This window comes from Nilaparvata lugens, chromosome X (genome assembly GCF_014356525.2).
Source record: "Nilaparvata lugens isolate BPH chromosome X, ASM1435652v1, whole genome shotgun sequence".
Classification (NCBI taxonomy): Eukaryota; Metazoa; Arthropoda; class Insecta; order Hemiptera; family Delphacidae; genus Nilaparvata; species Nilaparvata lugens.
In genome coordinates, this window is record NC_052518.1 from 91,247,560 (window position 1) to 91,263,577 (window position 16,018).

At 32.8% G+C, this 16,018-nt stretch overlaps 1 protein-coding gene across 20 annotated transcripts in view; it reads left to right on the forward strand.

Moving 5' to 3' along the window:
• The window catches only part of LOC111043953 (latrophilin Cirl), a 166,935-nt gene that overhangs the window by 122,900 nt on the left and 28,017 nt on the right, over positions 1–16,018 (forward strand). For 13 of the 20 annotated variants that reach the window (XM_039442673.1, XM_039442660.1, XM_039442671.1 and 10 more), the window contains 7 exons: positions 2,156–2,404; positions 4,396–4,532; positions 5,061–5,276; positions 9,959–10,286; positions 12,406–12,778; positions 14,793–15,018; positions 15,632–15,797. In XM_039442673.1, the coding sequence (XP_039298607.1) occupies positions 2,156–2,404; positions 4,396–4,532; positions 5,061–5,276; positions 9,959–10,286; positions 12,406–12,778; positions 14,793–15,018; positions 15,632–15,797 (1,695 nt within the window). The remainder of the gene's footprint in view (positions 1–2,155; positions 2,405–4,395; positions 4,533–5,060; positions 5,277–9,958; positions 10,287–12,405; positions 12,779–14,792; positions 15,019–15,631; positions 15,798–16,018) is intronic. The other 7 variants (XM_039442674.1, XM_039442663.1, XM_039442672.1 and 4 more) reach the window with 1 other exon arrangement.

The following is a 16,018-nucleotide window of genomic DNA, read 5'->3' on the forward strand; positions in this document are numbered from 1 at the left end:
GGTCTCAACTAGAAAAGGTGAATGCGAGTTGAATTCTGAAATACAGCAATTACTCAATACTCATATAATAGCGATCGATATTTATTACATAATGTTAGAATATATCTCTTCATCTAGAGTTAGTGGACGTCTATGTACATTCTATTCCTCATGTGTGTTCGTATGTAATTATGAATGTATTACCTTTGACTAGTAAGAGTGAATCAAACATTGAATGAAGTTGGAGTTCCTTATTGATTAAGCTACGGCAGATACATTATTCAATTTTCAATTTTCAATTTATCATAAAAACAATTTAAAACTAGCGTTTCACAGTTAACCTCGTCCGAATAAAATATTAGAAGAATTTTGGATTCCATCACGAACTGTGGTTATTAATTTACTGGAAATATATCAATTAACAATTACTTGTAGTCTATTTTTGAGAACTTATAGTAAGTTACGCACTTGAGCTGAAGATGGCTACCCAGCCGAAAGATCTCGTTGTCAAAGTTGATATTCTTCATTCAGAAATTGGAATATTTGTTTATTTTAAAGTTTATGTTCTCACTTTATAATGGCGTTATAGTCGAAATATGTCGTGACTATAAACATAAAAGAGTAAAAGGGTACCATAATCTGGATTTAACAAATTGAAACTTGGAAAAATATCGTGATGTCCAATGTGTGCGAAACTTCGACTTTTTCATGCAAACTCATATGACTGAGTATATTCAAATTGACAATTCTGCATCGTTTGTGTTGTCAAATTGTTCGAAATATCGATCTTTTCATGTAAGTTTATATGACTGAATATATTATATTCAAATTGACAACTCTGCATTGACTATATTGTCAAATTGGATAAATGCAGTCATTTGGGCTGGCATGGAAAGTTTGAAATTTCGCCAAGTTTGGCAATACTGATATTTATTCGATGTCTTAAATAATTGTTTTATTCAGAAAATAGTTACAGTAGAACCTCGATAACTTGTACCTTTAGAATTCGTTATCCTCTATAACTCGTAGTGTTATCATAGAGAAACAATAGCGTAAGTAGATATCCCATGGTATAGGGAATTTATGTCGCAACTTTTACTGTTATCTCAAGCCGATTACTGTCGATTTTTGTCAATTTTTACTGTTTTGTTGGGGTGATAGTGTATGAACGGCACACTTTGAGAGACTACCAGCATCACACAGCTGCATAGGAAAGAACTATGTGAACTATCGGCTTGGGATAACAGTAAAAGTTGCGACATAAACGCCCTATACCATGGGATATCTATGCTATCGTTTATCTATGGTGTTATACTGTATATAAAATACAGTATTAGAAGAATTTTGGATTCCATCACGAACTGTGGTTATTAATTTACTGGAAATATATCAATCAACAATTACTTGTAGTAATAGCAGCTCGGAGCTCGGTCCCTTGAAAAAACCTCTATAATTCTTAGTAAAGCAATGTATTTCGGTCCCCTCGATAATTCGTAGTAATCTCGAGCGCTCGCTTATCGTCGATTTCTGTCAAGAATAGTATATAGTTATAAATAGCATATTATTAAGAATAATATATAATAGCTATATACTATCCTTAGATTTCTGTAATTCGTACCTTTGTATGCGAGAACTCTCTTTAATTCGTATTTTCTGGATTTTTTCACACACTATGGAAGGGGAAGATAATATTACATAGTGTAATATACTATACTATGGCTATCTAAATCTCCAGACATGATGTCATTAACCGGAAACTACATAGACTGCCAGAAGAAATTAATATTGTCTATAGATCAAGTATTCAGTTCAGTTCAATTCAATACATTGGTTTTAATACATTTTAATACATTGCATTTTTTAATTGCATTTTAATACATTGGTTTTATTGGACGTCAGCGTGAAGAATTCGTTAATCATGTAGTTGCTGTTTTCCAGGCTTATACACGTACAGATAGGAAAATTATTGTTGACGCATCATCACGTCTGAACTATTGGACTGGTTAAATTGAAATTTTGCATAAAGATTCTTTATTAACCGAGGATGATTATGGGCTTATTTTCAATATTTCATTACGTCAAGTTTTCAGTTTGTAAAGTTTTAAAATAGACCCTTGCAGAGCACGGGTTACCTGCTAATATGATGCATATTTAAATAAATAAAAATGTTTTACAGCCACTTTGACGACATCTACGTCGAAACCTAGTCCACCTGTGCTGATGACATCGCAGCCAACATTCTGGAGCACCGCTAAGGCAGCCAGCCTACGTCCTGCGCCTCCCGCCCCCACCCAGTTACCACCCCCGGCCCCCCCGGCACCCCCTGCATCCGCCCCCGTCGACCAACTGCCCCCCGAGACATCCACGCCGCCTCTCACCACTACTCACCTGCCGCCTCCACCGCCTCCGACTTCCACCACGCAAGGTAAACTTTCAAAACATTTCAACTAAAATATCATCTTTTCTGCTACTTCCAATTTCCTTGACAAATTTTGTTGAACGTCTTTACAACAATATTATAATGTATTCAGGATCTTTTTGTATTAGCAACTAATATTTTTCCATAATTTGTTATTTAAACTATTCACTTGAAACTATTCAAACTATCCAATGAATAGACAACAATATTATCAATAAATAGAAATAATGGATTTGGCAACAATATTGGGCCATATGAATAAAACCAAAGCATATGCTCATGAGAATGAGAATGGAGCATAAGGTTTTGCTCATGAGCATTAGGTGGAAGCATAAGCATTTGCTAATTTCTATATGAATACGCTTTACCTTATACTCTTACCTTATGCTCCTGAACTCTGGAACAATGCTAACGTATTTTTAAGATTTTTCATCAGCTGATTCGCCTTTGTGGACTTACTTTTTTTGTATAGCTCACGTAAGCGCTAAATATGCAAGTAGGAGACACCGCTTGTGTTTGCGTCGTCTGCTCTGTTTTCTATTATTATGAATCGTCTACACTCTCATCTTCTTAAATGCCTATTTCCTATTTTGTGATGGCTATCTTTTGTATTTATTCTTTTGTAGGAATAATGGTGATTTATAAAAATATCAAGGTTGAATCTAAAAAGAGTTTAATAGTTCTCAACTATTGGTTGTGATCGTATCTGGTACAGTTTCCTCTTCCTCATACGAATTAGTTGAGCCATTTTACAATGCGCAAAAGGTGAAAAGCTGCTCTAGACTAGACTCACCTTTTTTGAAGCATTTGCTTCAAAAGTTGAGCAAATGCTCTAGTTTATTCATACAATTTTGAGTATAAGCTTCTACTTTTGAGCAAATGCTTTAACTATTTTTTTGATGAGCACGAGCAAAAGGTTTTGCTCACGTTTATTTATAGAAAATGAAGAAAATGCTCCATATTTTAGAAGTATAAGCAAATGCTCAACTTTATTCATATGGCCCATTATCATATATTCACCAACTTCTTGTATTAGCAACAAATATTATTACCATAATTCGTTTCTCAAACTATTTACTTGACTAAATTAGAAAAAATAAACAAATTAACGAATAAATCAAGTTAATATAAAACCAATCGTACTAAGGTATCATCAAATATGAACTTTCTTGTACAGGGCTTAAGTGAATGAACCAATTGAAAATTGCTTTAAAGCCGAAACATGTCTTGAATAATAAAAAATGTATGTTGTAAAAAGGTACCTACTTCGATTTTTTTTCATTTAGAATACTGTAGTGTTCGTTTGGTAAAGAAAGTATGAAGGCTATTTATTATAAATGAATAGACAACATGGATTTGACAACAATATTATCATGTATTCAGCAACTTATTGTATTAGCAAAAATATTATTACCATAATGTTTTATTCAAATGATTCACTTGACCAAATCAACAAAAAGAAATAACAAAATTAACGAATAAATAAATCAATTTAATATTATAAAACCAATCGTACTAAGGTATCATCAAATATGAACTTTCTTGGGCTTTAGGGCTTTAGTGAATGAACCAATTAAAAATGGCTTTAAAGCCGGAACATGTCGTGATTAATAAAAATTCATGTTGTAAAAGTGTCCTTCAATTTTTTTCATTTCCATTTAGAATATTGTAGTGTTTGTTTGGTGAAGAAGTATGAAGGCAATAAATTAATTTGAAATAAAAAGTAGGCTGTATTGTTTAACTTCAAAATCAAAATTAGCGAAAAAAATAGCGAGGCATAGCGAAAAAGATAGTATAAAATAGCTTATTCATATCGATCAACATATTAAATAATGGTCCTATTTTTCACTGATGTAAATGTGTTTACTGTCTTGATTATTTTTTTCATCAGTTCTGAATCATCTCGTTCACCTTATTATTGCTATTTTTCATGTTTAGTTGATTATATTCTGAGATTCAATTCACTGAAGTAATCTTGTATATTAAATATTTTTCAGCAGCTACCCAATCGTCTCGATCACCATCAATGGATATTTCTGGATTTGGTTTGAACTGGCCAGAGAACACATTTGTTGGCGGAGCCGAGTATTGTGGACAGACCTCCGCTCGAGGCCTTTACTGGAATTGGACCCGGGTAAGCTTTTAAAAAAATATTTAAAAAAATCAATTTCATTTTCAACTGCCGCTTCTCCAAATCGACGTTAGATCTTCGATCACTTGTGAAAAATATAATTTTTATTTGTATGTTAATTTGTATGAGTTGGGTTGAATGAATTGATGTTTGGGTGAACGTCCACCAAGGTTTGAACTTGAACAAACCATAGAACTGCAAACCAATGCTCAAATGTAAAATGTAATTATTTCAGGATTAATATTGTAACAAAAGTGGCAATATTCACTAGAGTTTCCAAGCAAAAATGTTTTTTTTTTCAGATAGTGGAAGATGTGAGCTACAAAACTGCTCGAATAAAATGTGAAATTTTTTACTTTGGTACAAAAGTGGCAATATTCAAAGAGGTTCCAAGCAAAAATGTGTGTGTTTTTTTTAGATAGTGGAAGGTGTGAGCTACAAAACTGCTTGAATAAAATGAGGAATTATTAACTTTAGTGCTAAAGTTGCAATATTTAACAGTGTTTTCAAGCAAAATATGTTAATTTGCAGGTGGGAGACGTTAGCGTACAACCGTGTCCGGGTGGGGCGACAGGAGTGGCCCGATGGCGCTGTGTGGGAGGTGATGACGTGGGGGAACTGCATCCCGTACGGGTCCCGTCGTCGCCCGACCTGTCCGAGTGTCGATCTGTCTGGCTAGCGAATCTCGAGAGTCGAATCACTACCAACGACGGCTCCATTACCAGCATAGCTAGTGATCTCGCCAAGGTGCGTATCGATATTTGATTAATGCAACATCGACATAGTTTTCTCATAGCTTAAGATGCACTAGAATAATTCTTCTATTCTACACAATATTTTTCTCAGGTCTCAATTCTTATAGCATGAGATGCACTAAATTTTTCGATGCGTATTCCGTATCGATACTCGATCATTGCAACATCGAATATCGTCATACTTGTTTTCTTTTAGCTTAAGATGCACTAAAATAATTCTTATATTCTTAACAATATTTTTCTCAGGTAAGACTAGGTATATTTTTCTCTATAAGACTAGGGCAGGCAGTCACTCATTGTTTTCAGACAGGGCATCGGGTTTTAGGGCTGCCACATTTTTGTTACTACTGTGGTTGTCTGGCTGGGCAGACAGACAACTGTCAACCAAGATAAATTTATATTTATTTATTCCCCAAAAATATTCACAATACAATGTATCTAAAAACTTAAGCCACGGGATACACCCAAAACGGCTTACATTAAAATACAGTACCTACTTGAAGAAAAACAGTTCAAGCTTGGTAACAAAAATCAAAATATACTATCTCAATTTTAGGATACATTTCTTTTTGAACTCCGGTAAAGAATCTCTATTTATGTCACAATTTTCGAACATTTTTACATTAAAGAGTTGAAGCATGAAAAAAATGAAAAAAATGAAAGCAAGTGGTATTTGGTTTGATAATATGAAATGTCTTATTACATCTGATTGCTGTAAACCTTGGTACCACAAAAAATAACTTTTCAAGCAAATCCGGACAATCCAATAGATTATTACACAAGTTATGTAGTATACATAGCAACGCATCCTTTCTTCTTAGCTCTAAACTATCAAATCTACAAATTTCTCTCAATAATATTGTATGGCTACAACTAGTCTAACAACATTGCCCGGTGACGGAGTGAGCGACCGGCTAACTGCGAGACCTGGTTTCTCGGCTGTTTGCGCGTCCTGGCTGACAGGACTCTTTCAGCACAGAAATATTTTCCTGAATATTATAGTCAACAATATTCCTAAAATTTTCCTGAATATTACACACATATCGATTTTTAACGTTCAATAGTTTGTTGTCCTTGTGAAATCTACCAGATTGAACGGAATTTGGCAAAAAGATGAATACATTATCTGTTTTCCAAGTTATGATTAATCTAATAGAATTTATAAGGACGGCAAAAAATCTTACGTCCAAAAATCGATATGTGTGGGTAACTTGACTATAATAACGAGAGAGAGAGAGAGAGAAAATAGAATACACAGCAAATATCGATATGTGTGTGTGTGTGTAACTAGGCTGTAATAACGAGAGAGAGAGAGCAAATGGAATTCACAGAATAGGCTCGTTGGTTAACGTTATTTCCCAAGTATTGGAGTTGGTAACTTATTTCGACGCCTCTGACACCAGGAAACTGAAGCAATATCTGTTGCTCTCCGGGTATCTTGGGAGTTTTCTTGAGAATCACTCTGAACGTTGAGTGGAAGATGTTCTCTTGAGACACCGTTGGCTTCTCGTATCAGCCGTTATCTCATGAGACCTGCCCGGTCAGATGCTACCTTATCTCATTATTGAGCCCGTAATGGTTACCATACACCATACAAGCGTTTAATATGAAGTTGGTTGTTATGCGTTCAACTTGAGAAACTACCTTGCATCTATTATTTGTCGTCAACTTCCATACAAACTTCAGTCATGTTTGTCACAATATACGGTAATTCAGTCACCGAAGTTTCAATCATCTGCAATTGAAATTACCTTCAGTTAAGTTTGACAGTATTACAGTAAATATCGGGGCACCGAGCTTCGCTCGTCATTTTTATTTATTGATAAACAGAACACAATTCTCTTAAATGATCGTGTTTATATTTTACAGCTGGCTATACGTCAGCTTATGAATTTCGGGGATGCGATATCTTAATTTTCCACAGAATCACTCGCTCACTTTTTACTATCCACAGACGACGAAAGTCTCAGCTGTTTCAGTCAAGGATGAATTATCCTTTTAATGTCGTTCAGCGAGTTTTCTCAAGGATGAGACCTAGTGCAATCCAATTTTTATATCATAAACCTACTATGTTCCAAATTTCGTGAAAATCGTTAGATCCGTTTTAGAGATCCGTTGAACATAAATAACCAGATAACCAGATATACAGAAATTGCTCGCTTAATATAATAGGATGTAGAATCTGGAAACTGAAGTAACAATTAACAATTCAATTCTTCATTTCCAAGCAAAAAACACTCTACAAATAAAAATAATATTATCAATGAAAATTGTTTTCCCGCATGGACTAAAGATCAGTGCGCTGAGAAATATAGTACAAATAATATTGAAGAAACAGTTCTATCTGTTTTCTATTGTTTAAACAAATTTTTATTATTGTGTAGGCCAGTGTTGAGTTTAACAGTATTATAGAAATGTAGTGATTGGAAATTGTAATTCTGTGTTCACGGCACATTACTCCAGTTAAAGCGGTGTTAGAGCTGTTTCTTGTCAAACAAAATTTATGGGAAACAAATACAATATTGAAGCCAAGTAAACGAATGTAATTATTGAAAAATTAACAACTCTGTTAGCGTAATGTGGAATCATGAAATTATAGTATCAAGTTTATAAAACACTTTCAGTACTTCTCTACTTATTACTTATTGTAATTGTTATTCAATAAATGAATAAATTACTACTATCACTACAACTACAGATGGAAATTACTGAGATATTACAATTATTCAAATGCTAATGAATTAATAATTATTATTAAACGAAAATCTAAATTAAATGTTGTAAATCACCCCGAAGACTTCTGCTACTGCAAATATTGACAACACGGTAAACAGATAGATGGAAATTATAATTAATAATAATTATCACCACAACTATTTTGAGTATCAAAATAAGTTTAATTTCTTATGAAACTAGTAAATAATTTCACATCGAAATGATGGAGATTGACGTAGAATTCGAAATAAAATTTGTCATAACCACGATTAAATTAAATTAACATTTTTTATCATCTTGCACACGTAACGTAAGTCTGCAACTTGAGTATGATGAAGTTCAATTAAATTACGGTAGTTTACATTAGTGCCGGTGGTCCAATAATTGAGTTATAAGTTATTTTGAAACCATTACATTGTGTCATGAAGCTACAATTAGATGGCTAAAGAGCTACAAGGAACGAACACATCACCTTTATTCATAATAATTTTTACTCAGATCTCTACTGAAACTCAATATGTGTTGAAATGAAAGATACTTGATAGTTTTTTTATTGTGTTCAGCGTAATGTGGAATCTTGAAGTTATAGAATCAAGTTTATGAAACTCTTTCAGTACTTCTTTACTCTTACTTAGTAGCTATTGTAATTGTTATTCAATACAATTCAATAGTTGGGTGTTTTAAGTTTGATTTTTCTGTTTCATATATTTTTCAATTGAAAATTTGGTAATTATGGATGGTGAATTAAATTATTGTTGGAACACCAACTTAAACACTAGGATTGTTTTGTCAATGTGCGAAAAAGAATTGGGTTTCTATCGAGTAAAGGATTGGAATGAGAATGCACAATTCCTCTCTCATTCTCTAATGGTCGTAGTGGAAGATTCTTCTTGATATTGACTTGATTCGAGTTTCTCAGCAACGCTACTCAGACATTGTGTGCTTTTAGTGAGACACGAGCTGTATTTGATGTATTGATTATTCAAATACTGAGTTCAATCTAGTTGATGGAAGAATCCTGACTGGATTCACTATGAATGAATAATGCATCTGTTGAGTTGCCAATTTGATAATGTTGACATTGATAGCTCGGAGAGTACAGACGAAGAAGAAGATAAAAAATGAAAATACTGTTTTGAAATTATAGAACTTTCTTCGAATAAATTCATGTTCACTACCTAGTGAAGATCATATTTTTATATTTTTTGAATTCATACTTATGTCGTATGTTTATTATGAAGTCTGAAAACTCACCAGAATAAGTAACAGTTTTAGTTTCACAGATTAACATTATTCACGTTATTTTTTCAGAGAAACTCCCAACTTAACCATTGTTTTTTATACAGATTTACTACTATTCTGCTACTTCATCCACTATTTTATGTTTCACAAGTTTCCATCATACTTATAATTTTATAAAAAAAACTCTCCTTATTAATTTTACTCTGCTACTCTATCGACTGTTTTCAAATCTCCACCATTCACATACAGTTGCGTGACTGTCTCGTTCATATGATTATGTACAATAACAATAGTATAGAACTTCAACCACAGCTGTTAAGCTACTGAAGTTTTTTTCCATCTGTTATATATAATAATTGCATTATAATAATATTTGTAAAACATGTCAGTGTTGTGAATACATTTCAAAAACTTTAATTTAACTTTTTTTTTGTAAAATAACTCTCTCAACCTACTCTTTGTAATGTAATGTACTATTCAATAATTATTATTCATAATATCATGAATAAGAATATCATTTCGTTATTATATCTAATTAAATAAATCAACATTTCCTTAATTTTTATGTATGTATGTATCTTAGTTTAAGTGCAGTAGCATATACTTATATTATTTTTGTAAAGCTTTTTTGTATTTTGTTTTTGGCAAATAAATTCATTCATTCATTAAAATTTGTTACTTCCAACTTAATCTACCTTTCTCTATTTTTTCTTACAGGTGACAGACAGCAAAACATTATACGGAGGCGACATGATGACGACGACTAAAATAATCAGAAATATGTCGGAGAAAATGTCGAAAGACATTCAGACATACCCGGATCCACGTCAACGGGAAGCCATTGTGACGGAATTGCTGTATAATGTGGTATGCACGGCGAGTCACCTGCTCGACGCATCTCAGCTTCCTTCCTGGCGCGATCTTACCCACAAGGAGCAGATGGAAGTGGCAACTTACTTGCTCGTCGGCATAGAGGACAACTCTTTCCTATTGGCCGATACTGTCATAAGGGAGAAGACTGTTATACATGCCGCCAAAAATATATGTAAGCTACTCATCTATCTTCATTATTTTACTTATAGGAATTTTAATTGATAGGTGATTTCCTATGATATAAAATACTCCAAATACAGTACGATTTAAGGCTGTGCAAAGGCAAAAAATAGACTTTCTACAGATGATATTTTTCAAAGATAAATCCATGAGATTTAGAGGATTGCTGATCTAGTAAAACAAGAATTTTCTGAAAATATCAATTTTTGAGAAAGTTATTCAATTTACTAAAAATGACCAAAAATAACTTTTTGTTGAGTTATTTTTGGTAAATTGAATAACTATCAAAAACTGATATTTTCAGAAAATTTTTGTTTTACTAGATCAGCAATACCATGAAGAATTTTATTCTCTAAATCTCATGGATTTATCTATTGCCGAATTTGAAACGTTCTGTCCCAAAAATTTGAACTTCAGGCGCTCATATCTCAAAAAGTAATGATCGGAAAAAATGTTTTCCTGAGAAAATATTTTCATTTTGATAGCTTGATGATATATAAATCGAAAAACTTTGAAAATATCACCAGTAGAAAGTTTATTTTTAGCCTTTGCACAGCCTTAATGAATAAGTGATCTTTAATGCTGTGATACAAATATTGAACTAAAAATATTGATAATGACTAATAGACAAACTAATACACATGTTCCACACGTGTGGAAAATAGCAGATGATTCGCCACATAGTTTTCCTTTATTACCACATGAGCTTTTTGGTTGTGCGTGGTTAATGGAAAGTGCGTTGTAAATTGATGAGATGATCAAACGTCCATGCCATCGGTGGGATTCGAACCCACGAACCAGGTGGTGCTAGCAGACCGTAGTTTCTAACGCTACTTACGACTACACCAACCCGGCTGGCGTCAGAGGAACTAATTTACAGTAATCAATGATTTTGATTTTCTTACCAATATCTCTAATGATTAATATATACAGAGTCGGTGAAAATTATGGAAACGTCTTGAAAATGTTACCTTGTTTATTGTATATTATGTTTCCAGTATATAGTAAAGTCTCTAGTATTCAGTATATTTAGTTTCTCTAAACATTTTTTTTCATCACCGATATAAAATAATTTTTCCCCTTGTATTTCTTTTCTCTTAATTTTTAATTTCTTTTTATGGTGATTATTGTATTTTTTTTTTGATTGGGGAGCAATTTTTGGGATTTTCCCGTGTGCTCCCATATTTTTGTAATAAATAAATGAATGAATAAAATCCTTTTTAAAAAATAATTTTGACAGTAAGTTTCATCCTATTTGATCAGAAAAACGATTTTTTCTGTCACTTTAGAATTTTGGTCCACCTTCTTAGAACCGCTATTATGAATCAATCTTCATTTTTTTAATAAGAAGGTTGTCATATGGTACATGATTTAGATACATAATTTGAAGTGATGATGAATGGCGAAAACCGCACATCGTTATCTCAAACCGTTACAAAGTTATTGATATTTAAAAATACTGATAAATATACAAAAAAATAAATTTACAAAAAAGTATAAAACGTACTAAAAAATACAAAAAAGAAATAAATGAGTACGTGAAAAATCTAAAAAAGTGAGATTTGATGAACTGAACAGTTCCACTTCCCACTTGTTTCAATTTTCAACGAAGTTTTCAGAATAGGCAAGTGATGAACTGCGATCGAGGAACTGAGACGCTTCTTGATCTAGCTCTAATTTTGAATTTTAACATTAATATACTCGTATGTTGAAACTATTAGCTCTTACTATTGCTTTCTATGATCTATTAGACCCTCCCTGATGTAGCACTCATTTTGAATTTTAACATCAATATATGTAGGATATCTTATATTGCAAAATAAGAGTCTTCTAACTCACTTCATAAACTTCTGTTTATTTTCGTTTTACATCTCACTTCTTCGCAGAACATTATCATTTGAGCCCATTTCAATGACTAAATTTTTTGTTGAGTTTGTTACTTTTATTGATAACATTTTAAACACATGTGTGGGTGGTGACTTTCAAAAAGAAATATTTCTTACATATATGTAGAAACTACATAGTATTAGCTCTTACTATTGCTTTCTGATCTATGACTTTCCTATTGATCTACAGCTTTCAGCACTGATTGTGTGATTTGTTTGTTTCAGTGCTTAGTGTGCGAGTGGTGGAGATCAAGAACGTGGGAACGGAGGTGTTTCCGTCTGAAGACTCGAACGAGCAGTGGTTAAAATCAGACGGCATGGGCACCTCTGATTGGCTGAGATTGGAGAAAGACTCGTTGGCGGAGAATGGGGAAGGAGGCTTAGTGAGATTAGTTTTCGTTGTATTCGATCGTTTAGAAGAAATCCTCCAACCTCAGCCTTGGAATGCCACACGAGTAATCAATAGTAAAGTGATTTCGGCGTCGCTGGGTAAAGGCAGACATATTCAGCTGTCTGAACCCGTCACTGTGTGCCTCCGGCACTTGTACACTGACAATCTCACTAATCCGACGTGTGTCTTCTGGGACTATACGACCAGGTATCATTCCATTTTCTTCATTGTTCTTCTTAACATTTTATTATCAGGTCCATGTAGTATTTTATCGTTGAAAATGCTGATAAATCTAGATAAAAATATCAAAATTTTATTATATTCATATATTAATGATAGTGCGGAGTAGAGAACAAAGTTAGAAGCAAAGATCAAAGAAAAAGGAGTAAAGAACAAAGTACCGAGTGACCCAGAATAACGGGAACTTTCAAAAATTCCATAAAACAAAAATGGGAAGGGCAAAAATGATTTTAATTGAACTAATGTAAATTTCAAGACTTGCAATTTCAGAATTATTAATAACATGTATTACTTTTTGACAATTACCTACTTCATTTAAATGACTTCCTCCTGAACGAATACATTGTTCAAATCTGTGTTGACGATTCTTCATTGATCGCTGCATCTTGGATATTGCGGATTTCATTTTGAATTTAATTAATTTTGAATTAATTCAAAATAATTGATCAAATTGTTAGCGAAATCCACACTGCACGGCATACAATAGCAACTGTGCGAGTGAGTACCGGTATTGTTTGCTAACCGTGTAATCTTACGATTAGGTTGCGTTTCATGGTCCCATGAATCTGTCCACCTGCGATTTTTTGTTTGTGGAGCTATCTCAAATCAGACGTTTTCACAACTTGACCAATAACTGTGGTTGAAATTATAACAGACAATTCAGAATGAAGTTAACAGAATTCAGTTGAAATGCAGTAATCGTTCAGGAATCTCAACACAGATTTAAAGAGTGTATTCATGCAGGAGGAAGCCATCTTAATGAAGTAGGTAATTGTCAAAAAGTGATAGATATGTTATTAATAATTCTCAAATGGCAAGTCTTGATTTTTACATTAGTTTAAATAAAATCATTTTTGCTCTTCCCATTTTTGTTTTATGGCGTTTTTAAAAGTTCCCGTTATTCTGGGTAACCCGGTTTTCCCCTCTTCTGTGGTAATGATCTTTATTACTAATAGGTTCAATAATATAGCAGTTTTTCTTTAATAGACTTCGTTATTTCAGTAATTTCATGAATAAATGTCACTACATCTCATCAAACACTGTCGGAAGATGATAATATTCGCTGATTATTTACTTCCTTGATTGTATTAATTTCTCTTTTTATATATATTACAATAAATACTTGCTTATACACTAATAACTTACAATATAATTTCTTTAATGTTTATTATCTCCATTATAGTTAACAAAGGTTTGATTATATCTGATCCTTTTAACTTGGTGAAATTCATTGAAAAATAAACAAAAGTGTGTATGTATATACTGTATAGCAATCTTTCAATGAATTTTGCCAAGTATGAAGCAACAGTGATACTGGTAGAGACTGAAATGAAGAGCCTTCGCCAATTAAGTGGAGGAAGAAATAGATAAGAGACATATACGCTTCAATGAAAAATAGGAGGGTAATCCCATATACGAAATTGCAATTTATTCTTCTTAAAAAATACAATAAATCTGAATTAGATACAGCTGACAATCATGGACTAACAATTATTAAATTATATAGGTCTACTGAAAATAGGAGGGCTTATCCTCATATGGAATTGAAATGTATTCATCTTAAACAATACAATAAATTTGAATTAAATACAGCTGAGAATCATGGACTAACATTTACTAAATTATATAGGTCTACTCAAAATAGGAGAGCTGATCCTCATATATATGAAATTTAAATGTATTATTCCAAAAAAATACAATTCATTTGAGTTTAATACAGCTGAGTATCATGGACTAACATTTATTAAATTATATAGGTCTACTCAAAATAGGAGAGCTGATCCTTATAGATATGAAATTGAAATGTATTATTCCAAAACAATATAATTAATTTGAGTTTAACACAGTCGAGTATCATGAAAAAAATATTAAAAGACTTATGCGAAACATAATATGAGTATTTGTGACCGTAAAACATGACCTATAGACTTACTAAAATCTAGATAAACTTGATATTTAAATTATATAATTTTTGTTACAGCGCTTGGTCGGAAGACGGCTGCAAAATTGCCGAAACCAACAAGACTCATACAATTTGCAAATGTGAACATTTGACGAACTTCGCGATTCTGATGGATGTTCATGCCACTTATCTCCCTCCTACCCATCAATTGACGCTACAAGTGATCACCTACATTGGCTGCATCATATCTGTCATCTGTTTGACGCTTGCCATCATTACATTCCAGTTATTTCGTGGTCTGAAGGTAATCTCTTCGATACATTCCTCGTCTTGAAACTTCTCATCAAAAGATTACATTTGCATAATACAAAGACAGGTTTCTTTGTATTCGAAGACATTAGTATATCTTTGATAACTTTGATATTTCTGTCGTTTATTTCTCTATATATCAAGAGATATCTCTTTGATATCTATGATGATTGTATTGGAAAGAAAAGTTTCAAATACTTCAATGTTTATCTCAACCTTGTTTCAAGCTCATCTATTTCACTATCCATAACGAACTGTTAGTTAATAATCTTTTTGAACTCTTTTGATGACACTAAAGTCCCGTTTTTGAATAATAGTTATTGAAAACTAGTACTCACTTGTGGAGTGCTTTCGGATTTTCACATCTATTTCCAACACTCTTCAAGGTTCTATTAGAATTCGAGGTTGGCATTCCAACTTTTCTCAATGAATCGATTAGAAATTTTCATTTGATAAAAACACTATACAAACATTTATTATAGTATTATCTAATCACTTTCTCAATCAATCTAAAATACCAATTATCTATGATTAAAACCAAGAGTAACTTATTCTCGGAACGTCTGATGATTATTTTTCAATAATTAATTTTGTTTCTTCTTTTGCAGTCTGACAGAACAACGATCCACAAAAATCTGTGCATTTGCCTGTTGATAGCAGAAGTACTGTTCTTAGCTGGTATTGGGCAGACGGAGGAGGCTCTCCTTTGTGGCGTCATCGCTGGACTTCTCCACTTCTTCTTCCTTTGTGCATTTGCATGGATGTTCCTTGAAGGTAAAAAATTATTCTATCGTTTTACTCTGAACTAGTTTCTTAAACTATTTGATAAACTGCTTGTTAGAAGAAGATGTACTGTAGATACTCGAAGTAGCTGAATAGTTTTACTGATCGTTACTAAATTAATGATTAATAAACCATACTTCTTCTCCGTTGAATAATAAACTAGTTTGATAAATGATAAACTAGTTTTTTAAACTATTAAGAAGAAGGATGTA